Below are 25,438 nucleotides of genomic sequence, written 5' to 3' on the forward strand. Positions count from 1 at the left end.
AATGGAGAAAAACTTCAAAATGCTTTGGTACAGAGGAATCTGGGTGTCGTTGTGCATGAATCACAAAAAGTTAGTATGCAGGTTCAGCAGGTAGTAAGGAAGGCAAATAAAATTTGGGCATTTATTGCTAATGGAATAGAATGTAAAAGTAGGGAAGTTTTGCTGCGACTGTACAAAGCATTAGTGAGACCGCATCTGGAGGACCACATACAGTTTTGATTTGATTTGTTTACAATTTACATAGATGATTTGGAATCGGGGACCAAGTGTGTCAAAATTCATAGATGCCACTAAGATGAGAGCTAAGAGTGCAGAAGACACTGAAGTCAACAAAGGAATATAAAAAGTTTTTTTTAACCAAAGGGTGGTGATGGTCTGGAATGCACTGCCTGGGAGGGTGGCAAAGGCGGGTTGCCTCACATCCTTTAAAAAATATCTGGATGGACACTTGGCACATCATACCATTCACGGCTATGGGCCAAGTGCGGGCAGGTGGGATTAGGTGGGAGTTCAGGTGTTTCTAATAATGTGTCGTGCAGAATCGATAGGCCGAAGGGCCTCTTCTGCGCTGTTTGATTCTATGATTCTAAATTACTGGTGAATGCAAGAGTAGCTCGAACTAACACCTCGACTTCAATAGGGGGGATGTTAGGTGGCATTTATAACTGCCTGCATGAGATTACTGCGTCTTTATTTTAATCGGTACATGGAGGACAGGCTCTCTGTACCTGGAGAAGGTGCATAATGATATGGGAGATGAACTCCTGCCTACAAACAGGTTGTTTTCTTAAACCATATACCACAGATATGCAAATCCATGTGCCCAGGAGCGCAGTACAATATATTTTCTGAAAGAGGGCACGCATTACTAGGTGACAGCTGGCCAAACTATCTGCCTATTATTTCTCACCAGAAGATTGTTTTGTTTACCCAATGGGTTTTTCAGAGGGAGTGCTTGATATTAATATTGGTTGTATTTCTTATTCGCAACTTTTTGTCAAGAGAGGAAGGGATTAAAGAACATCTGGGCAGTGTGATTTTGTTTTTGTCAGAAGAACTTTGGCTGCTTTTCCAAGCAAGCCAAGTAACCGTCGCAAACACTGTTATTTATTTGTTCTTTTGATGTGGACGTCATTGGCAAGGCCAGCATTTATTGCCCAGCCTAATTACTCTTGAGAAGGTGGAGATGAGCCACCATCTTGAACAGCTGCAGCCCACGATAAGCAGACTTTTACATTGTAGTGGACTCGAGAGAAATGGGCAATAAGGCAGGAAAGTGGAAGTGATGCCAGGATCTGATTCACCATGATCCTATTGAATGGGGGGAAGGATGCTCAAGGGGCCATATATTCCTGCTCCTATTTCTTATATTCTTATTTTTGTACGCCTCTGTGACAGAGGTACACTCACAGTGCTTTTAACGAAGGGAATTCCAGCTCAGCAACAGTGAAGGAACAGCGGTATATTTTTCAGTCAGAGTGGTGGGTAACTTGGAGGAGGTCATGTTCCCCTGAGCTTACCTGTCCTGATCTTGGAGGTGGTAGAGGTCACAGGTTTGAGAGGTGCTGTTGAAAAAAATCAGCTGCAGGTGATTGGTTGCAAAAAAACCTCTCACTCAATCTCCTTGGCTTCAGACTTGATATTGTATTGTTACACACAGCCTAAACACACACAGAGGCCCAGAAATACGAAGCAGTGAGGATAATGACGGATTTGATAGGGTCTTTTAAGAGACTTTTGGATAAGTACATGGGACTTTGTAACATAGAGGGTTATAGGTAAGCTTAGTAGGTAGGGATATGTTTGGTGCAACTTGTGGGCCGAAGGGTCTGTTTGTGCTGTAGTTTTTCTATTTTCTATGTTCTATGTTCTATATTAGATAAAACATTACCTCCTCAACAAACAAAAACCATTGATATGTTGCACTGTGGGGCCCATATAACGCAGCACCATCATCATCAAATGGTTCAAGTTCAGTTAAGATTATGAAATATGTGTCATGGATTTTCACATTGATGCAAAACTTACATTATAACTTTGGAACGTAGTTGCTAAACTAACAGTTTGATGTTTGGCAAGCAATGTGAAACCACCTCAAGAAATTTGCTTCTAAGTGCCTTGCACCACCTGCAATGTTACTTGTTGTAATAAGTTCTCGGAGGCAGAAATCCCTTCACCAAAATCCTTTCCTGTACAAGGCAGGCAACAGTATATAGAGTGCTGTCAGTCAGCAGTCTACACTGGGAGTCCCAGAGGAACTGATACTTCTAGTCAAATACTAAGCAAGAAGCTTCCTGATTAGCCCATCAATTTGGCCCTTAATCAGGGAAATTGTTTGTGTTGAACCAAATAAACAAAATCAATTTAACTTAGGGGCTCTTAATCAGGGAGTTCATATTTGAACAGGCCCACCTCAATTGTCTGGTTAAAGGCTTGTCTACAACTGGACTGAGTTCCAAACTCCATTTTGAAACAGCATTAGCAAAGAGCAGACTGTCGTATCAGCTGACCATATTTTAGCTAAATTTGCTGGTGATAGAAAGATAGGAAAGCAAGTTGTGCGGCGGATAGGCAATGGTTTTAAATTTAGGTGATCCCTCAAAATGAAAATGGGGTGGGGAGGGGGGTTGGGGCAGAGGGGGGGTGGCGGTAAGGCAGTGTTGGACTTCCACCCTCCAATCAGAGGAAGACCTGCCCCTGTGAGCTGCCGGCTGATGTGATGGGCTGGCATTTTTAGCCATCCTAGCCATGCTGAAACTCAGTCGGGTTACTGAGACCAGGCCGGAGAGTTCATATCACAATCAGATCGGCCTTATCGAATAGCAGAGCAGCTTGATGGCCAAAGAGTCTACTCCTGCTCTTATTTCTTATGATCTTATGGAGCAAACCTGTCATGTACGTGTGAAAGGTACTTACTTATAATTTTACACTGCCTGACCAGAGAGTGGTGCAGAATTGGCTATGTAAGGCCGCTCTAAATTACATGCCAGCCTTCTGTGTAACTGGGCAATTAGAAATTAACATTACATTCATTGAAATCAATTCCTAATAAGAGTTTTCTTTACAACTCTTTGTTTATTTCCATTCTTCCATTGGGAATAAGATATAAACATCTGAGGTCATGTACCAACCGACTCATGAACAGCTTCTTCCCTGCCGCCATTAAACTTTTGAATGGACCTGCTTCATATTAAGTTGATCTTTCTCCACACCCTACTATGACTGTAGCACTACATTCTGCATTCTCTCCTTCTCTTCTGCATGAACGGTATGCTTTGTCTGCATAGCATGCAAGAAACAATACTTTTCATTGTAAACCAATATATGTGACAATAATAAATCAAATCAAAAACGAACCAAATCAAAATAAAAAATGACATAGGAATTAGGAGAATAGGCAGTTCAGCTCTTCAAGCCAATTCTGCCATTCTATATGATCATGGCTGATTTCCATCTCATCCTAACTCCACTTCCCTGCAACCCTTTATCCTGCTTTTGATCAAATATTTATAGGTCTCTTTCTTGAATCCATTGATTGATTCTGCATCCACTGCACTCTGGGGCAGTGAATTCCATAGATTCACAACCCTCTGTGAGAAGTAGCTTCTCCTTATCTCTTTCTTGAATGCATTGATTGATTCTACATCCACTGCGTGCTGGGGCAGTGCAGTGGAAGCACTGCTCGGCATTCTCCCAGAATTTTCACCTTGGAAAGGGACAAAGGTGAAAAACAAATGAATCGAACTGGACAAACTCACCCTTGCGCTTTGCCCTGCGATAAGCTGATCATCCTCAGTCTGGACACTGGTCCGGCTACGCACATCATAGTCTTCTTGTTCAAAATCGGAATCGTCCTCCAGTTCTTCCGGAGTCTGAATCGGGAGAAAGATATATGGAAAGAAAGGAGGTTATTACTCACTTACAATCCTTGCATGGTCTCCTTCTGATAAGTGTGCAGATGCCATCAGATTCTATATCTCACATTAAACAATTGAATAGGGCAGTAGCTATTACATTGTAGAGGGCCGTCATTTTTCTTAAGTAGAACTGAGACCAGGACTAATCCCAGGGTTGTCAGACTAAGCTTTGTCCTGGAACATTTCTGTGTGAGCTCTAATTAATAACAAGCCCAATTTCAATAAAAATCCCATGTAGAACTGCACTGTAAATCCATCTGCTCCAGGGGCTATGAATGCCTGACACACTGCTTTCTAATTCTGCTTCATCTAATGACTCTTCCTCCTGGCGGTCATTTAATTGCAGAATTTGGATGTCTCTGAGAAAAATGGTCTCATTTATTTTACTTGAATCTCTTATAGAAAATGCAGCAGAAATAGTGGGATAATGTTGAAGTGAGATTGGGATTCACAGTTTATTGTCCCCCATCTGCTCCTTCTTGTTACAGGAACGTTCTCTGAGAAGAGAGAACAGTAGCATAGTGGGCAGCATTGTGCCACAGTGGTTAAAGTTTATTTATTAGTGCCACAAGTAGGCTGCCATTAACACTGCAATTAAGTTACTGTGAAGATCCCCAGTTAGCACTGCTGCATCACAGCATCAGGGACTCCGGTCTGATTCTTGGCTTGGGTCGCTGTCTGTGTGGAGTTTGCACATTCTCCCCGTGTCTCTGTGGGTTTCCTTTGGGTGCTCCAGTTTCCTCCCACAGTTTGAAAGACATGCTGATTGGCCATGCTAAATTCTCCCTCAGTGTACCCAAACAGGCACCAGAGAGTGGTGACTGAGGGATTTTCACAGTAACTTCACTGAGGTATTAATGTAAGCCTATTTATGACATTGATAAATAAACATTTAACTTTTTAAACTTTAGAAACTAGTGACTAGTGTACGATTAGGCTAGTAATCCAGAAAATTGGACTAACACTTCAGAAATTACAGCACAGTAGCATTTGAACTGAGATTTCAGAAAGGTCTGAGACTCTCAAACTCTGGAACGAGAACAGGTTTTCTGAAAAATCCAACTGGTTCACTTTGATCGGTATTTGGCTCCAATCCCAGACCAATCTGATTGACTTTTAACTGTCCAAGCAAGCCACTCAGTTCAAAGAATCATAGAATCCCTACAGAAGGAGGCCATTCCACCCCTTGAGCCTATACCAACATCAATCCCACCCATGCCCTATCCATGTACCCCCACACATTTAATCTGCTAATCCCCCTGAAACGAGGTTCAATTTACAATGGCCTATCAACCTAACTTGCATATCAAAGTTGATTTAAAAAATATATATTCTTTGATGGGATGTGGGCACTGCTGACAAGGCCAGCATTTGTCACCCTTGAATTGAGTGTCTTGCAAGGTCATTTCACAAAGCAGCAGAAAGTCACCTGGTTGTTATGGATCTGGAGTCACATGGGGGCCAGGCTGGAGATTCCCCCCCCCACCTTACTGCCAACCCTCTGAGGGGAACGCCATGGCAACCCCCGCTTCACTCCAGTGAGGCTGGGCTGCCAGTTCCCCATTAATGGGGAGCTGTTGTGAAATACTCTTGGCAGTGGGGGGAGAAGGTAGCAGGCACAGAGACTTCCATCCTGGGCCTGCTAATGATACTGAGATGATCATTTGAACCAATTTCGGGTGCGAAGCTGACGATGCAGGAAATCCTGCACGGTAGCACAGTGGTTAGCACTGCTGCTTCACGGCTCCAGGGACCTGGGTTCGATTCCCACCTTGGGTCACTGTCTGTGTGGCGTTTGCACATTTTCCTCGTGTCTGCATGGGTTTCCTCCAGGTGCTCCGGTTTCCTCCCACAGTCCAAAGATGTGCGGGTTAGGTTGATTGGCCATGCTAAAAATTGCCCCTTAGTTCATGAGATGTGTAGGTGAGAGGGATTAGTGGGTAAATATGTAGGGATATGGGAGTAGGGCCTGGGTGAGACGGTGGTCTGGATTACTAGCCTAATCGTACACTAGTCACTAGTTTTTAAAGTTTAAAAAGTTAAGTGTTTATTTATCAATGTCATAAATAGGCTTACATTAATACCTCAGTGAAATTACTGTGAAAATCCCTCAGTCACCACACTCTGGTGCCTGTTTGGGTACACTGAGGGAGAATTTAGCATGGCCAATCAGCATGTCTTTCAAACTGTGGGAGGAAACTGGAGCACCTGAAGGAAACCCACAGAGACACGGGGAGAATGTGCAAACTCCACACAGCACTCCTGCACTGTAGGGTTTCTATGATCCGGTGGCCAGAGACATGCAGAGCCCATGGCGCCCAGCAGGATGCCTGCTACACGGCCTCCACGTATATCTTCCGACTGGGAGAATCACCCCCCTACACCTTTCACTGTATCTATCCTAATACATGTGACAGTAATAAATCAGCTCAATTCGGTTCAACTCAAGTTTCAGGAGTGTGATAAGAAATTAAAAGTGGTTGGTATTCATATCATTCATGAGAACGGTGACGAACATTCTGTTATGCTGCAAAAAGCAAATAAACCTCCAACCTTTTCAAACAGAAGTCAAAAGTGCCAGGTGAAATGATTCTGAATGCTGTTTTTCAGTGAGTTTGTAGCATAGCAAGACATTCTACTTTGGACCTTTGATCTTGACAGGGTAGATGCTCTGAGGAGACAGAATATTGTACCTACCACGGAGCCATTGCATGCTTATTCACAAAAACCATATGCAAAGGATAGCGACTTGGTATATATTGAACTTGGGTAGAAAGAGCAGAAGTTTGCAGTTCCGGAAATAAACAGTGAGGAGAATATTAACAGACGCCAAGAGGACATGGACAGACGGGTTTAAAAAAAGGTAGAAACTTCAGAAAGTAATCATTTACCGGGCTACAGGGAAAGAACAGAGCAATGGAGTTAATTGAATGGCTCTTTCAAATGCGCAAGGGGTAAACAGCCTCCATCTGTGCTGTTTAATTCCACGGTTTGCAAGGGGTGAGGTGGGGGGGGTGGGGGGTGCCTTCTCTAAATATGTGCGAGCATTGACAAAGGGGCACTGACGTTGTGCCACAATTTGCACTGGGTGCAAAATTAAACAGATTGAAAACCATAGTTCTGAGGAAACAGGAGTGAACATTTTGTTCACTGCTATCTCTTACCCTCTGGGTCATTTTGTTAACGGATAAACAGAGCAAACACCTGATCCACCTTTTTATTAAAAAAAAAGGATGCTGCCCTGAAGCAATGAGCCCTTGTGAGGAATATATAACTGGACATTTTACTGGAAGACTTCAACTGTTACCAGATTCTCAGGTAGCAGAAATTACAAATTGAAAAAAATGCAAAGTGGGACTATTATCCATCACTGAACCTGAAAGATGATGTGTGCTTCAATCTTCTCTAAACGCTACTAATATATGATTTATATGCATACCACCTATGACAAGCTGCATCAGCTTCCTGCAGTATTCCTTGCATTAAATATTTAGATGTTATTTTTCTGGCAGTCAGTTCAATAAGTTGATTACCCCCATTCGTCCCCTGTTCTTTTTCAGTAGGTTCAGAAGAACAAAGATGTTGGTGTTTCCGACCAGCTGAGCAACATAATAGTGACTTTACTTCAAAGTTTACCTCAATGGGGTGGCACGGTGGCACAATGGTGAGCACTGCTGCAGCGCCAGGGACCCAGGTTCGGTTCCCGGCTCGGGTCACTGTCTGTGCAGAGCCTGCACATTCTCCCTGTGTCTGCGGGTGCTCTGATTTCCTCCCACAGTCTGAAAGATGTGCTGGTTAGGTGCATTGGCCATGCTAAATTCTCTGGCACCTAGGGAATTTTCACAGTAACTTCTTTGCAGTGTAAATGTCAGCCTACTTGTGACACTAATAAATAAACTTTAAAAAAGAGCTTTTTGAGACTGTGACAGACACTATATCAATGCAAGTCTCAGCTTTGTTCTTCAATGCAGCAACCATTAACTACATGAAACTACATAGCTTACTGTCAATCAACAAAATGAAGGGCTGTCTTAAGAGTAAAATGATTCTGACTCTATTATCACCATTTATAACTTCAAATATACCATAGTCTTACAATGCAGTATTAGGAAGGGGTTTATGGGGCCTAATCTATGTTAGGCCACCAGTATCCAAACTATGTTTCCAATGTTACGACAGTGGTAAGACTTAAAAAGAACTTCATCAATTGTAAAACATTCTGCAGTCATGAAAGAAGCTACATAACTGAAACATTCTCCTTTTGGTATCTATGAATAAAGCAATATTACATTGTTCAGAAAGGATCCAAAATAAAAAGTTTGTTCACATATGTGGAATTCATAGCTTATTTAAGTTCAGAGTTCTGTCCATTTATTTGTGGCTCTGGTGTTCCCCATATAGAGAGGATAGAAACATAGAAAAACTATAGCACTTTACAGGCCCCTCGACCCACAAAGTTGCACCAAACATGTCCCTGCCTTAGAGATTACTAGGTTTGCCTATAATCTTCTATCTTACTAAGTTCCATGTGCTTATCTAAAAGCCTCTTAAAAGGGATATGTGATCTATTTCCAGCGCTCACTAACAACAGAGTAGATAACAAAAACACTGCAAGCTGCGTTATCAGAGACATACTGAAAATGGAGGTGGAAATTAAATCAGGAAAGTTCAAAATCATCATCAAAGAGGCTGGGATGAAAGAAGTTCTGCAGGAGAAGCTGGAGTTGCTGGAGAGGCTGGTGGGTGGTGGATGGGTTAGAAAATGGATACCAGCGAGGAGGATTCAAAAACTGAAGGCAAGACCATGGTAGGCCAATGGAGAGGGCAATATGTAGCGAAACCAAAGTTAACCAGAGGAAGAGTTGAATTCGGAGGGGGGGAGCAGCAGAAGTTGGAGGAGGGTGCTTCCTTTCAATCACATGGACAGGGACGCCACGCCCCATATCTGAAACAAAAGCACAAAATGCTGATAAAATCACAGCAGGTCTGGCAGCATCTGCGGAGAGAGAACAGAGCTCATGTTTCGGGTCTGGATGACTCTGCATCATCCTGCATTTATCTAGTGTCCCCTAATCTTGCTGCAGTTACGTAGGGCCTTGGTGAGGCCACACCTTGAGTGCAGTTTTGGTCTCCTAGTCTGAGGAAGGACATTCTTGCTATTGAGGGAGCCCAGGGAAGGTTCACCAGATTGATTCCTGGAATGGCAGGACTGACAAATGAAGTGAGACTGGGTCGACTGGGTTTCTACTCACTGGAAGTTAGAAGAATGAGAGGGGAATCTCATAGATTCCTGATGGGACTGGACAAGCTAGATGGGGGAAGAATGTTGCCGATGTTGGAGAAGTCCAGAACTAGGGATCACAATCTAAGAATAAGGGGTAAACCATTCAGGATTGAGATGAGGAAGAACTTCTTCACTCAGGGCGGTGCGAACCTGTGGAATTCTCTACCACAGAAAGCTGTTGGAGCCAGTTTGTTAGATATGTTCAAGAGGGAGCTGGGCGTGACTATTGCGGCTAAAGGAATCAAGGAGTATGGAGAGAAAGCGGGAGTGGGAGACTGAAAGTGCATGATCAGTCATGATCATATTGAATGGTAGTGCAAGCTCGAAGGGCTGAATGGCCTACTCCTGCTCCTATTTTCTCTGTTTCTATCTTTATTGTAGGGACCTTTGAGATGAAGACAAATAGAATCCATGTTCCACATCAGTGGGCAATGGCTGTGATTGTATAATGGTTCTGTCTGCATTAATTGATGAATAGTTTGGAGAAGAATCAGAACTGGTTTTCAAATTTTTGCCTGTGTTACAAGAACATAAGAAATAGGAGCAGGAGTAGGCCATCTAGCCCTTCGAGCCTGCCCCGCCATTCAATAAGATCATGGCTGATATGAAAGTGGTTCAGTTTCACTTACCCACCTGCTCCCCATCACCCTTAATTCCCTTATCGATGAGAAATCTATCTACCTGTGACTTAAAACATATTCAACGGGGTAGCCTCCACTGCTTCAATGGGCAGAGAGTTCCAGAGATTCACTACCCTCTGAGAGAAGAAGATTCCTCTGTTCTAAACTGACCCCTCCTTATTTTGAGGCTGTGTCCTCTAGTTTGTTTCCTTTCTAAGTGGAAAGGATCTCTCTGACTCTGCCCTACGTAGCCCCTAATTGTTCCTAATGTTGTGGTAGGGATGACATGATGCAGTGGTTGCTAAACGAGCCTCAGAGACCCAGTGAAGGGTGAAATCCAGCATGCTTTCAGTTCAAGAGACCTCTTGCATTGTTGTTGGATAATGTCTGCTCTTATTACATGAGAACATTGTGTTACGGTACGCTTCAAAGTTACAGAAATGCTTTTGACTGGCCCCATATTAAAACGCTACACCTTAGTTCACCCCAGATATATATTTGAAAGGGGTTTGAGGCTTAGAATTAAGTATAAATAACTGCTTTTTAATTCAAAGTCAGACAATGCAGCACAAGGTGAAAATTTACAGATAAACCTGAGGCACATCTGGTGCAGCCTACACATTTGAGGAAGGATTAGGATTGTCTGTAAGTAGTACAAAGAGTCATACAGTCACACAGCACAGAAAAGGACCATCAAGTCTGCACTGACAATAACTACCACTAATGGCGTGCTAATCCCATTTTCCTGCACTTATCCCATATCCCTGAATGTTACAGTATTTCGAGTGCTTTTCCAAATATCTTTTAAAGGTTGTAAGGTTTCCGGCCTCCACTACCTTCCCAGGCAGTGCATTCCAGATTCCCACCACCCTCTGAGCGAAAAAGTTTTTTCTCAAGTCCCCTCTGAATCTCCTGTCCTTCACTCCAAAACTATACCCCGTTTGTCATTGACCCCCCAACCCAGGTGTACCCTACTCACCCTGTCCATGATCTTATACACCTCAATCATGTTCCACATCTACCTCTGTGCTGGTTTCCACCTTTACCAAGGCCCGAAAACGGCCATGATCTGGACTGTGCCCGAAATGGACACGACATTCATTTAAATGCATTTAAATTGACTTAATGGGCTGCATGCCCAACCTTACCGGCACTTCCCCTTTTACCACCCCGTTCGCCCATTCAGATTCAGCATGAAACAAACGTGCTCTACAAAAAAGTCCGATTCAGGCACTCCAACTAATAAGGAGGTAAGTGCCGAGATTCTGATGGCTCTCTGCTTGAGATCTCATACTAAATCAAATCAAAACTGGCACCAGCTTACATACCGGAGTCTTGAATGTCTTATTTCCAAACAATGAACTTGGAAGACAAATAAGGTTCCGATGTCCAGAATCACATAGCTAACAGCAGTCCAGATGTATCTGTCAGAAGCTGTACTGTATGAAATCACTCTGGGCTAAACTTCAAATATAATGATGCATCTACTGTTCGTTCGGGCAGACAAAGCAAAAATTCTGTGGGTTCAGTTGAGAAGTTAAACTGGTGTGCCACTCCCTTCCCAACCCCAATGATAATAAGCATTTTAATTTATTTAAATAATGTATGCTCTGTTTATCACATCATGGGTAGCACTGCCAGGGACCTGGGTTCGATTTCCAGCGCAGGTGACTGTGCAGAGTCTTCCCGTGTGAGTCTGGGTGGGTTTCCTCCCACAGTCTGAAAAATATGCTGGTTGATGTATTGGCCGTGCTAAATTCTCCCTCAGTGTACCCAAACAGAGTGTGGCAACTAGGGATTTTCACAGTAACTGCATAGCAGTGTAAGCCTATTTGTGACTAATAAATAAACTTTGAAAGAAAATAGCAAATAACTACCGGAAGTGTCTAACATGATTGAAAACACACTGTAAAACATAAGTATACAAAAGGTGTCAATACACCTGTATGTTAGCTAATAAATAGACCCTGTTCAGTTTAAATGAATGAGTACCTGCATCAAAATAACACAGCAATGACAGACATATTAATGAGTCAGCATGGTCATTGATAGATTCACTCTATTAGAGTCCTGCTGTGCTAGTGCAGACCTTTCCCATTAGAATTATATGTAAAGAGGGAGGTCTAAAATTAGTTCTAAATGTTATACTATTTAAATAATTAACCAACAGACAAGAGTCTTGTATTAAGTTGATTTTTCTCTACACCCTTGTTATGACTGTAACACTACATTCTGCACTTCCTCCTTTCCTTCTCTATGAATGGTATGCTTTGTTTGTGCACAAAAAACAATACTTTTCACTGTATACCAATACACGTGACAACAATAAATCAAATCAAATACCACACTGGGCTGATTTTATCATGTTTGGGGTTAGAAAATTACAGTCAATCTTCACCTCCTTCCTGCAGTTCCACTGCAGAGGTACATGGCCATTATTCAATCAAGGGGGCTCACAATTGGATCACTTCTGCAACCTCAGATTTCAGCCTCATTTTTCTCCAAGATGGTTTCATGTAAACCTATATCTTTATTAACAGCATCGCAAGAAATTGCCTGCGTTGAAGGTTCCTCGCCTAAGAACACAGAATATTTCTGCAAGAAGAAAGGGTTTTAGAATTGGTGCAAAAGCAGGAAAATGCTGGAAAATCTCAGCAGTCCTGACAGCATCCGTGGAGAGAAAACTGAGCTAACATTTCGAGTCTGGATGACCCTTTGCCAGCTCTGTCGCAGGGTCATCCAAACTCGAAACGGTGGCTCTGTTCTCCTTCCACAGATGCTGTCAGACCTGCTGAGATTTTCCAGCATTTTCTGATTTTGTTTCAGATTCCAGCAGTATTTTGCCTTTATTTTAGAATCAGTGAACAAGTTCATTTTGATTGATCTCAACCTACGTCACTTCTCACCTTATGCTTCATTCCTCTCCCCTAAGAATGCACCAAAATTCCTCTCAAAATGTGCTATTCATTTGAATGGACTGCAGAGGTAATTTATTGCGAGAGCAATAACCCTGCGGGTATGAGAGAGTTTAATGTGACCTCTCTCAGTGCTGCTTTCAGATTTTTAATTTCTGTCCCCTGGTATTTGAACTCTCCTCCATAGTGAACAATTTGCCTGAATAATGTTTATTGATTCCCTTCGTAATCTTCAAAGCTTAATTTAGAGCACTTCCAAGCCTCATAATTAAAATTCCAGAGACTGAGAGGCGAGGGACTGTATGAATGTTGTCTGCGACGTAAGATCTGAAGGTGTGCAGTGTTACATGTCAATTATTCTACGATTAGAAATCGCCGTCCTTTTAGAAAATGGTTGATATGTGAATAACTTTAATGCATGATGTTAATGTCATTTTACAAGGACTTAACTTGATCTTTTGAACAGGCAGCACCATTCTTATTTTGCATCTTACTGGAATATCACCCCCTCTTTGGCCCAAACAAACCTGATTGGCAACTTTGGTGAACAGAGAAAAATATAGCATGATGCCAATGGTAAAACGTGAACCATATGCATTACCGTAGCTTCAATCACGTCTACACTCAGTCAATCCGGGAGGAAACGCTGCTTTAATTACATATTCCTCTTTTAATTAAATATTTACAGCTCCTAATTTGTGTAAACTGATCCTATTACATGCTTATTTTCTCAGTTTTCTTTTAAACTTAACAAGCTTATTCCGAATTTATTTTCTGTTTCCTTTCAAGCAATGCCAAAACTGATTATTTCCTTGCTGACAAGAGCCTTCTGTACTTTCCGTGGAGAGACAGAAGGTTCCCTAGTTTATGCTCAGAGAAATAATCAATTCTTTGAACTGTTTGTCCTTTTTGATCCTTATGGAAATATTGCTGAGAACAACAGAACGTGACTGCTTCAGCGTGATCAGAGATCACAAGAACTCCAGGCACAAGAAAATCTATTGTGCGAGGCCTGAACAAGCAGTCTAGGTTAATAAGGTCACTGTGCAAGGCGCACGCATAATCACAGAATGATACAACTCAGAAGGAGGTCATTCAGCCCATCATGCACGTGCCAGCTCTATGAAAGTGCCATCCAATCAGGCCCACTCCCCATACTCATGAAAGTTCATCTGTCAACCAATTTTATTTTGCTTTGCAATGCCAGTCAAAGTGTTGCATATCATTGCAATTCACTGTGTAAAATGAAACCACCTTATTATTTAGAATCATAGAATCCCTACAATGCAGGAGGAGACCATTCGGCCCATCGAGTCTGCACCGAGCACAATCCTACCCGGGCCCTATTCCTGTAACTCCACTTATTTACCCTGCTAATCCCCCTGACAGTAAGGTCAATTTAACATGGCCAATCACACACATCCTTGGGGTATAGGAGGAAACCAGAGCACCTGAAGGAAAATCTTGCAGTGAGGGGAAAAACGTGCAAACTCCACACAGACAGTGAGGCAGCAGTGCTAACCACTGTGCTACCATGAAGTAGGCTGACATTAACGCTGCAATAAAATTATCTGCATTGGTTGGCTAGTGCTTGTAAATGAGGTAAAATCTCATCTCTGAATTGCCCTCTGAAATGGCACAGCAAGCCACACAGCTCATACTCAATTACGATATGCAATAAATGCTGGCCCAGCTGGTGGTGCCCACATCCTGTGAAAAGACTTTTAAAACTCAAACAGGTTAAATTCCCTTACAGCCACCAGCCGTTGAGATAATGGGCAAAATTTCTGCTGATTCATGGAGACTTCCAAAATGGCGAATGGTACCAGGATCTAGAAATCTCACCTCCCCCCACGTCTCACACCCAATTCCTGATGCACCTCATCCTGGTCCGTAGGGGAAAGAGGCTGGGGTGTGAATCAGACATGAGGGAAAACCTGTAATAATTTAATCAGACAATTAAGGCAAACCTGCTTGAATATAAACTTCCTATCGAAAGGAGTAAATTAATGGTCCTGTCAGGGAGCCCCAGATTCTGTATTACAACAGGACTGTCCGTTCCTCTGGCACTCCAGATGTAGACTGCACACTGAGAGCACTCTGTATGATGTTGTTGGATCTTGTAAATAAAGGAATTTTGGTAAAAGGACATCCGCCTTCGAGGACTTATTACAAAACTGAACTCAGTTGGGCCTTTTGAGCTCAGCGCTAAAGTTAAGCACAGACAACTTTCAAGCCACTATTGCTTAGGCATATGGAGCACACCAGAATTATAGGGAGTGGGATAGCTTGATCTTGGGTTTGGACATAGCTCGGCACAACATTGAGGGCCGAAGGGGCTGTAGTGTGCTGTACTGCTCTATGTTTCTATGTTTCTAAGAGTTTCATCCTGCAGAGTGGATAGCACAAATTTAAATGCTCATGAAGGGCAGATAATGAGCAGAACTCTCCCATCTTGGGTCTGAGTGCCTATGCCGCCAGGAAAGCAGGAATGTTTCCAGTTGGTGTTAGGCGTATCTACCTGAAAGATTCTAATGAGCTCATTTCCAGCAGTCCTTCTGCCTGCCCAGCTGTCAGAGATCAGGGTCATAAGAAATAGGAGCAGGAGTAGGCCATCTGGCCCTTCGAGCCTGCCCCGCCATTCAATAAGATCATGGCTGATCTGTCGTGGCTCAGTTCCACTTTCCCGCCCTCTCCCCATAACCCTTAATCCCCTCTCTTATCAAAAACCCATCAACCCGCTTCTTAAAAATATTTAGCGAGGCAGCCTCCACCACTTCAACGGGCAGAGAATTCCAGATATTCACCACCCTTTGAGTGAAGAAGTTCCTCCTCAACTCCGTTCTAAACCGCCCCCCCTTTATCTTGAGGCTGTGCCCCCTAGTCCTACTGTCTTTTTTGAGCCGGAAGAGTCTCTCCACCTCTATCCTATCCATCCCATTCATCATCTTATACGTCTCAATGAGATCTCCCCTCATTCTTCTAAACTCTAACGAGTACAAGCCTAGTTTATTCAGCCTCTCCTCATAGCTCAACCCCCTCAACTCCGGTATCAGCCTAGTAAACCTCCTCTGCACTCCCTCCAAGGCCAAAATATCCTTGCGCAGGTGCGGCGCCCAAAACTGCACACAGTACTCCAGCTGCGGCCTCACCAATGCCCTATACAGCCGCAGCAAGACCTCCCTACTTTTATATTCAATCCCCCTCGCGATGAAGGCCAGCATCCCATTCGCCTTCCTGACCACCTGCTGCACCTGCAGGCTGGGTTTTTGCAACTCATGCACAAGGACCCCGAGGTCCCTCTGCACCGTCGCCTGCTGCAGATTTTCGCCACGTAAGTAATAGTCCTTCCTACCATTATTCCTACCAAAGTGAACCACCTCACACTTGCCAACATTAAATTCCATTTGCCATTTCCTGGCCCATTCGCCCAGCCTATCTAGATCCTTCTGCAGACTCTCCACACCCTCCGCACAATTTGCCGTTCCCCCAATCTTGGTGTCATCAGCAAATTTCGACACCCTACACTCGGTTCCCTCCTCCAGATCATCTATATAAATGGTAAAAAGCTGAGGCCCCAGCACCGACCCCTGGGGCACTCCACTCGTCACCATCCGCCAATCCGAATAGCACCCGTTGACCCCCACTCTCTGCCTCCTATTTGACAAACAAGATGACCCCTGAAGATGACCCCTAGCATAGAGATTTCAGGCAGTCCTCCGATCGGAATCTTCATTCCTGCCTGAGAACAGTGACAATTCTGAAGCAGCCAGGTTACATTAAGCTCCATGCCCCCGGCCATCTGGCAGGATTTTAAAGTTTAGCTGTGTGAGAGATCTCTCCACCGACATTATTATTTATTTTCATTTCCCTTTACGCTTGAATGCACCTCAATTATTGGAATCATTGAATCCCTACAGTGCAGAATGAGGCCATTTGGCCCATCGAGCTTGCACCAACAACAATCCCACCCAGGCCCTCTCCCCATAACTCCTTTTATTTACCCTGTTAATGCCCCTGACACTAAGGGGCAATTTAGCATGGCCAATCCACCAAACCTGCACATCTTTGGAGTGTGGGAGGAAACCGGAGCACCTGGTGGAAACCCACGTAGACATGGGGAGAATGTGCAAACTCCACATAGACACTAACCCGAGGCCGGAATCGAACCCGGGTCCCTGGCGCTGTGATACAGCACTGCTAACCACTGTGCCACCGTGCCGCTCATTTAATTGATCAATTGACCCTGAGTGTTGAGAAAGACATGAAAGCCTGATTGACAGCCTTTTTGCAAACCATATTCGTTTTGAATAATTCTGGCATCCTGGCAAGTGGAGAAAGAAAATATTCTGTTCTAAAGTGTCTTTCATGATTCCAGGAAGTCCCAACATTCCTTAAGGTAAATGAATTACTTTTCAAATGTTGTAAAGTAGGAAATGGGGCAGTCGACATCTGCACAGGAACCTCTCACAAAGAGCTATGTAAAGTTAGTTAGCATCCGTCCACCTTGAGAGCTGATGGATTGGCCCCAGGCTCAATGACACTTCTGCTGTGACTGATTCATGGGTAGCAGTCCCTTCCCCATCTGGCACAGATCATTCCCGGTGGCCTCCAAGGCTGACTGATTTTTTTTCCCTTCCAGCGAGTTCTCCTTTCTACCATCTGGTCATTTTTCTTTTTGCCCTCTGCTTTTTCCATGCCCTTCCTGACTCTCGGATCAGGAACAAGGACTTGCTGTGAACAGCTCCAATCTTAGTCAACTTCAAATCTCCCTTGCAGACATCTTCGCATCGAAGATAAAGGCAGCCTGCTGGTGCCATGCCGATGACAAGTTGGCCTTAGAGCATGTCTTCAGAGATGCAGGCATCATCCGTTCAGCTCATATGACTCAGTCAACCAAGTCTTCGCTGACTCAAGAGGAGAAATATGTTGGGATGCCTGCACGCTGGTGTACTTCAAATGTTTGACACTTTATCTTGCCATGAGATTCTGATTTGTCTGAGACAGCGGGGGTGGAAGCTGTTCAGCCACTGTTCTTGGTTTGTGCAAGTTGTCCACTCCTCGCTACTGTAAAGGAAGGTGCTGAGAACCCAAGCTGGGTGCATATGGAGCTTTGTACTTTGAGTTAGTTTGCTGTTGGCCCTCACTCCACTTCTCAATGAGAGCTGCAGCCTTTAGCTAGTCTGGTGCTGCTTTTGGCGTCGAGGGACAGGTTGTTGGTAATTGTTGATGTGAGATGTGTGAAGCTGCAGATGACCTTCAGAGTGAAGTTATTAATGTTGTTGGGAGGTACAGTCTCCACATCCTGGCCTATCACTTTGATCTTCCTGGTGGTGATTGTCAGTCCAAACTCTTTGTTGGACTGGGAGGACTGATCTACAAGATCTTATTGAATATCTGTATGGGAGCCAGCAAACAGCAACTCACAGACTAGGGAATTACACACTCTGTCAGCATTGTTAAGTCGAACAGATTGTTGCCAGTTCTGGCATGCAGGTTGACACCCTCATTTGAGGCACCAAAAATATACAATGGCAGCATGGATAAAAATGCCAACGAGTGTAGGTGCCAAGACACAACCCTGCTGTCCCTTACTGCTGATCTTGAAGGTCTCCAATAATGCTCTATTGTGACTGGCAAAGCTGTGCATGGTCTCCTGGAAAGAATAAATGACAGCCAGGAGGCCAGGTAGGCAGCCTATTCCCTGAAACAGTTTGAGAGTCAGCTTCTGCTTACAAAGGCCATGGTGAGATCTATCTAAATGAAGTAGAGTGGTTTGCACTGTCTGCGGCACTGTCCCTGTAATTGTCTAAGTGAGAAAATCATGTGGACCATCGGTCTTCCAGCCACACCAATACTCAGGGGAGATGTGTGACGCCAGGGTTTGCAACCCAGTCAGACCAGTGTGAGAAAAGACCTTCTCCATGATACTGAGCAAGATGCTACCTCAATAGTCTCTAGCTGCACCAATAATTACCAACTGTGATCGTGGAAGCTTCTGCTTACTTTATGAGGAAACTTGTTTACCTTACATTGTACTTTCAGAGAATGTAGCTAAGTTTCTCGGCTGAACCCAGAATTCCAAGCTGATAAGGCCAAGTTAACTTAAGTTAGCTTTAAGCACAGCACAATTAGTTACATTTGGCAGAAATACAGTCAAATGAAGCCTTTTAACTGGACAAATCATAGTTGAATCGCACACTAGGACAGAGGAGAGAAAATTCTGAGTGCTTCAGTGTAGAGGGATCTGGGCGTCACCGTGCATGAATAACAGAAAACTAGCATTCAAGTGCAGCAGGCAATAAGGAAAGCATTTGTCCTGATGTGTACAAGAGGAAAAGTTCTTGTAACAGGTCTCTTGTTTCAACAATATTCAAGTTTTGTACTCCATGTCATGTTAATATCCCACCCAAATGACTGGATTGCCAGCCTAGGTTTTTGTGCTCCTTCCTAGAGTGGGACTTGAACTCATTACATTCTAACTTAGAGACCATCATGCAATTCACTGGGGTGCCAACAACTGAGTAAGCCAGTGGTCAGCATCCTTCACCCAGATAAAAGGAATCCCTACTTGTGCACGTACAGAAGTAATCATTAATATCGAGGACTCCATAAACTAAAATAAACCTTCCTTCGGGATTCATTAATGGACTTCATTGTGTGTATAATTTTCCTACTTCCTGCAGTAAAATGCATTAGATGACATTTATCCACAAAAATCCTCTCTCCGTCCTTGGCTTGCTGAAATAATATGTCCAGCTTCCATACAATTATCATAGTTCTGCACTATCAGCCAATTTAGTAAATGTGCCTTCCTCGATATCACTTTTGAATAGTAGAACCATGAGGGGACTGCCAAATACAGAATTATACTCTAGACATCATCTGTGAATCAGTGGGCAGCACTCTTCCTTGTCGCACGACTGTGGGTTTAAACCCTGATAAAAACCCTCAAACAGAAAACACCAGAACTGATACTGCAGTGAAACACTTCTTAGAAATGTGATCCTGCAGCTGAGGGCAGAGGCCTGTCTACCCTCTGCGGTGGTCATAAAAGATCACATTTTAAACTTGATTTATTAGTGTTGCAAGTAAGCTTGCATTAACACTGCAATGAAGGTATTGTGAAAATCCCCTAGTCGCCCCACTCCAGTGCCTGTTTGGGTACACTGAGGGAGAATTTAGCATAGTCAATGCATCTAGCCAGCATGCCTTTCATGGGTGGCACGGTGGCACAGTGGTTAGTACTGCTGCCTCACAGTGCCAGGGACCCGGGTTCAATTCCAACTTTGGGTCCCTGTCTGTGTGGAGAATGGACATTCTCCCCATGTCTGCGTGGGTTTCCTCTGGGTACTCCAGTTTCCTCCCACGTGCAGATTAGAAGGATTGACTAAGCCAAATTGCCCCTTAGTATCAGGGGGACTAGATAGGATAAATGAGTGGGGTTATAGGGATAGGGCTTGGGTGGGATTGTGGTTGGTGCCAAATGGCTTCCTCCTGCACTGTAGGATTCTATGATCTTTCAGACTGTGGGAGGAAACCGGAGCACCCGGAGGAAACCCACACAGACACGGAGAGAATGTGCAACTCCACACAGACAGTGACCCAAGCCTGGGTCCTTGGCGCTGTGAGGCAGCAATGCTAACTACCATGCTGCCCAAGAGTGAAAAGAAGAGAGGAGTGCTGGCCAATATTTATCCTCAGCCAACATCGTGAGTACACACTCTGGGTCCGATTTCAATGCTGAATGTAAATTGGCCACCACGTTTCCCACATTACAACAGTGAATACAGTTCCAAACAACTTCATTGGCTATAAAGTGCTTTGGGACATTGCCAGGGCCAGGGCTGCAGGAAAGCAAGTCATTCTTTCTTTAATAGGACAATTCAATATAAAATTGTTTCTTTTAGTATCTTTGAAATAGGACTAAATCCTCTCCAAATAAGGTCACCAATCATTTGAAACCATTTTGTAGTTTTGCCTTCAAGGGTAGAGGAAGGGGAAGCCTTTATAGATCAACAGAGGACAACAAAAAAGAAGTAAGAAGGAGAAGGTGTAAAACAAGACTGAGTGCTTTTTAGATCTATAGAGGGTATGAGGGAGGCAAGAGTGGAGATTGGGCTACTGGAAAATGATGCTGGAGAAGTAATACTGGGAAACAAAGGAATGGCGGAGGAACTGAATAAGTCCTTCGTATCAGTCCTCACGATAAAAGACACCAGTCATATCCCAAAAATTTAAGAGAGTAAGGAGCACAGGTGAGTATAGTGGCTATTACTAGGCAATACCCAGTTAGTCCCATTTCCTCAAGACATCCTTGGTGTCTTAAGGATGCCAGGAAAAAGTCAAGTTGTCATACTGATCTCAAATGATTTTTAGGCTTCCAGGGTGGCCACCAAAAATGGGCATTAGTCACCTTGGATATGCTGTTGAGAAGCCTAAGACTTGGCGTACGACCCCTCAGAGATTGGGATGACCTGAACAAAACTGTTCAGGTTTGTTTGCAATGGGTGAGCCTTGGAACTGATCACAAGCCTCAGTGAGCCGGGATTGCCAAAGGTGATCAACGTGTGCAGTTGTGCTGGGTAAAACAGGACTAGCTATGTGTTCCGATCTGGACAGCAGAGTTTTGCGTGAACTCTTGTTTACAGAGTGTGGAAACTGGGAGAACAGGATAGCAGTGGAGCAGCTGGTTCAAAGCATTACAAAAGCATGAATGAAGATTCAGCAGCAGATGGGCTAAGACTGGGCAGGAGACACACCTTGATAGCAGCTAAGCATCGTAATTGTTCTCCTGAGTCAAACATACTCATGTACAAGCTGTGGGAGAACTTCATCACAGCCTACCTTTGACTAACATCAATTCTACTATTGCAATTTGAAACTGGAATGTTGGATTTCTTGCTTCAGGAATATGCATTAAAGCATCGAACAAGAACACTCTTAAATTCAAACCTAAGGTGGTCACGTTTCTTCATAATCTTGGACCTGCGTGCTAGCCAGTAAGACTTTCAAGTTTATCTTTGTAAACACTTTAAATAAATGAAATATATGAATCTGAAGGCTTGGTAATCCCTCCATAATCCGCGGGCATATTCCATGACATTCCTCAACTCTGAACCTTAATGACTTAGTTGATGTGTGCCTTCCTGTCTGATATTGATTACACTTACCCATGGGATAGTCTGTAATGTTTAATGAAATTTAATGTCAAGTAGTGTGATGTGATACATTTTGGTAGGAAAAATAAGGAGAAGCAACATGAAAAAAAGGTTACAATTCTGAATGGAGTGTAGAACCAAGAAACCTGGTGTTCTCAGAGCACACATTGTTGAAAATGAGAGGGCGGGTTGAGAAAATAGTTGTTAAGAAATACAGCATTTTGATCTTTACCAAAGAACAAAAAACAAAGAGAAGTACAGCACAGGAACAGGCCCTTCGGTCCTCCAAGCTGCACCGATAATGATACCTGCCTGAACTAAAACCACATGCACTTACTGAGCAGATATCCTTCCATTCCCAACCTACTCATGTATTTGGCTAGATGTCCATTAAATGTCGCTATCACACCTGCTCCCACCACCTCCCCAAGGTAGCACGTTCTCGACACTCACCATCCTCTGTATAAAAAAACTTGTCTCGCACATCTGCTGTAAACTTTTCCCCATGGCCCTTAAACCTTATCCCCTAGTACTTGAATTTTCTACCTTAGGAAAGAGCATCTGACTATCCAGTCTGTCCCTGCCACTCATAATCTTGTAAACCTCTATCAGGTCACCCCTCAACCTCCATTGTTCCACTGAAAACAAACCAAGTTTATCCAACCTCTCCTTAAAGCTTCAGACCCTTCAGACCAGGCAACGTTCTGGTAAACCTCTTCTGTACCGTCTCCAAAGCATCCACATTCTTCTAGCATTGTGGCGTTTAGAATTGTACACAATATTCTAAATTAGGCCTAACTAAGGTTCAAGGCTTTGAGTACAAATGTAAAGGAGTAAGAATAAACCTTTGTAAAAGTGTTGTATTCGATTCCAGACATCCCACTTTCAGGGAGGTCTTGGAAAGAGCGCCTAAAAGGTTTGTGATATATTTATGTTGCAAAAAAAAGTAAGCCTGAGTATTGGCAGCTTTTAGATTTCAGCAAAGGAGGGCCTGATAAAGAAAGAGAAAATAAAACATGAAGTTAGCAAAAAACAAAAATGGACTCTAAAAGCTTCTATAGGTAGATAAAAAGGAAGAGATTCGCAAAGACCATCCAACATGAACAACACTCTGCGAAAGGCTGAGGTTTTTTTAATTCATTCATGGCACATGGGCATTGCTGGCTGGCCAGCATTTACTGTCCATCCCCAGATGCCCTTGGAGGGCAGTTGAGAGTCAACCACATTGCTGTGGCTCTGGGATCACATGTAGGCCAGAGCAGGTAAGGACAGCAGATTTCCTTCCCTAAAGGACATTAGTGAACCAGATGGGTTTTCTTCCAACAGCTGAAAATGTTTTCTTGATCATACCATAAAACCATACAGCACAGAAGAAGCCCCTTCGGCCCATCGAATCAGCACTGACACGTTAAAAACACCTGAACTCCCACCTAATCCCAACTGCCAGCACTTGATCCAGGGCCCTGAATGTTATGATGTGCTCATCCAGGTACTTTTTAAAGGATGTGAGGCAACTGGCCTCCACCACCCTCCCAGGCAGCGCATTCCAGAACATCACCACCCTCTGGCTAAAAACATTTTCCTCACATCCTCCCAAAACCCCCTGCCCCTCATCTTGAACCTATGTCCCTTCCTGATTGACCCTTCAACTAAGGGGATTATCTACTCCTTATCCACTATGTCCATGCCCTTCATAATCTTGTACACCTCAATCAGGTCACCTCTCAGGCTTCTCTGCTCCAATGAAAACAACTCAAGCCTATCCAACCTCTCTTCATATCTTAAATGTTCCATCCCAGGCAGCATCCTGGTGAATCACCTCTGCACCCCCTCCAGTGCAATCACATTCTTCCTATAATGTGGCGATCAGAACTGCACACAGTGCTCTAGCTGTGGTCTCACCAAAATTCTATACAACTCCAAGATGACTTCCCTGTTTTTTCAATCTATGCCTCGCCTGATAAAGTGAAGTATCCCATATGCTTTTCCTAGTGTCCTACCATTCATTGAATACTTCCTTGTCAAATTACTTTTTCCAAAGTGTGTCATCTCACACTTTTCAGGGTTAAATTCCATCTGCCACTAATCTGCCCATTTGACCATTCCATCTATATCTTCTTACAGTCCAAGACACTTTGTCTCATTGTTAACCCCATTCAATCTTTGTGTCATCCGCAAACTTACTAATCCTACCCCCCCCTCCCCCTTAGTCAGCAATGTCATTTATATAAATAACGTTTAGGGGGCTAGCACAGATTCCTGTGGTACACCACTGGATACTGACTTCCAGTCACTAAAGCAGCTTTCTGTCATCACCCTCTGTCTTCTACAACTGAGTTAATTTTGAACCCATTTTGTTGTTATCCCGTATCCTATGTGAATTTATCTTCTTTATAAGTCTCTCATGTGGCACCTTGTCAAAGGCTTTGCTGAAATCCATATAAACTAAATCAACTGCACTACCCTCATCTAAACACTTGGTCACTTCCTCAAAAATATCAATCAGATTTGTTAGGCATGACCTCCCTCTGATGAAACCATGCTGACTATCCCTGACCAAGCTTTGCCTCTCCAAGTGGCAATAGATGCTCTCCTTCAGACATTTCTCTAATACTTTCTCTAGCGCTGACGTGAGACTCTCTGGTCTGTAGCTCCCAGGTTGACCTCAACAACCCTTCTTAAATAGTGAAACCACATTTGCTGTTCTTCAGTCGTTTGCCATCTCCCACAAAGTGGAAATGCCGGCATCGGACTGGGGTAAACACAGTATGTGGCGTTTGCTACTAAATAAATCTATTGGACTTTAATCTGGTGTTGTGAGACTTCTTACTGTATATCTCCCACAAAGCCAGACAGGAAATGAAAATTTGAGTCAGAGTCCCTGCAATCTCCTCCCTTACCTCTCACAGCACCCTCAGGCACAGTTCATCTGGATCTGGAGATTTATTCACTCTTAAGGTTGCCAACACTTCCAATACCTTGCCTTCTCTATGTTGATTAACTCAAGAAATTCAGTCTCTCTCCCCTTGAATTCCATACCATTGTCCTCATTCTCTCGGTTGGAGTTGGATGTGAAGTATTCATTCAACATTCTACCAATGTCCTCTGGCTCCACCCATAGATCATCAGTAGGTTTTTAATTCCAGATTTTCTTTTTATTCAATTCAAATTCCACTATCTGCCATGATAGGATTTGAAGCTGGGTCCCCAGAACATTAGCTGAATTCTGCATTAATAGACTAGCAATAATACCACTCGGCTATCCCTTCCCATGTGCTTCTGACGAGGATGGTAACAGGGCAGGTATCAGGAGAAAGCTGCAAGCTGTCATTTCTCAGGGATAGCCATTGTGGAACTGCCTCAGGGAGCTGCTGACCTGTGAGAAATAAATGGTGACAGAAAAACTATGCACAGAATGTCTAGGTGTCACATACAAACACAAATCTTGGTCCCCAGAAAACATTTTAAGTTTTATATCAGTCCTGGCATTTTATCCTACCCTGGGTCAAAGTTGAATCTATAACATATTGGCCGAAATATT

The 25,438-nt window shown here is 43.5% G+C and overlaps 1 protein-coding gene across 2 annotated transcripts in view; it reads right to left on the bottom strand.

Annotated features, from left to right (window-relative positions):
- Positions 1–25,438, bottom strand: part of ctnna2 (catenin (cadherin-associated protein), alpha 2) — a 1,308,817-nt gene that overhangs the window by 193,089 nt on the left and 1,090,290 nt on the right. For both annotated transcript variants that reach the window (XM_080195424.1, XM_080195512.1), the window contains one exon: positions 3,759–3,872. In XM_080195424.1, coding sequence (XP_080051550.1) covers positions 3,759–3,872 — 114 coding nt within the window. The remainder of the gene's footprint in view (positions 1–3,758; positions 3,873–25,438) is intronic.

This window comes from Carcharhinus amblyrhynchos, chromosome 1 (genome assembly GCF_965287045.1).
Source record: "Carcharhinus amblyrhynchos chromosome 1, sCarAmb.v2.hapA, whole genome shotgun sequence".
Taxonomy (NCBI): domain Eukaryota; kingdom Metazoa; phylum Chordata; class Chondrichthyes; order Carcharhiniformes; family Carcharhinidae; genus Carcharhinus; species Carcharhinus amblyrhynchos.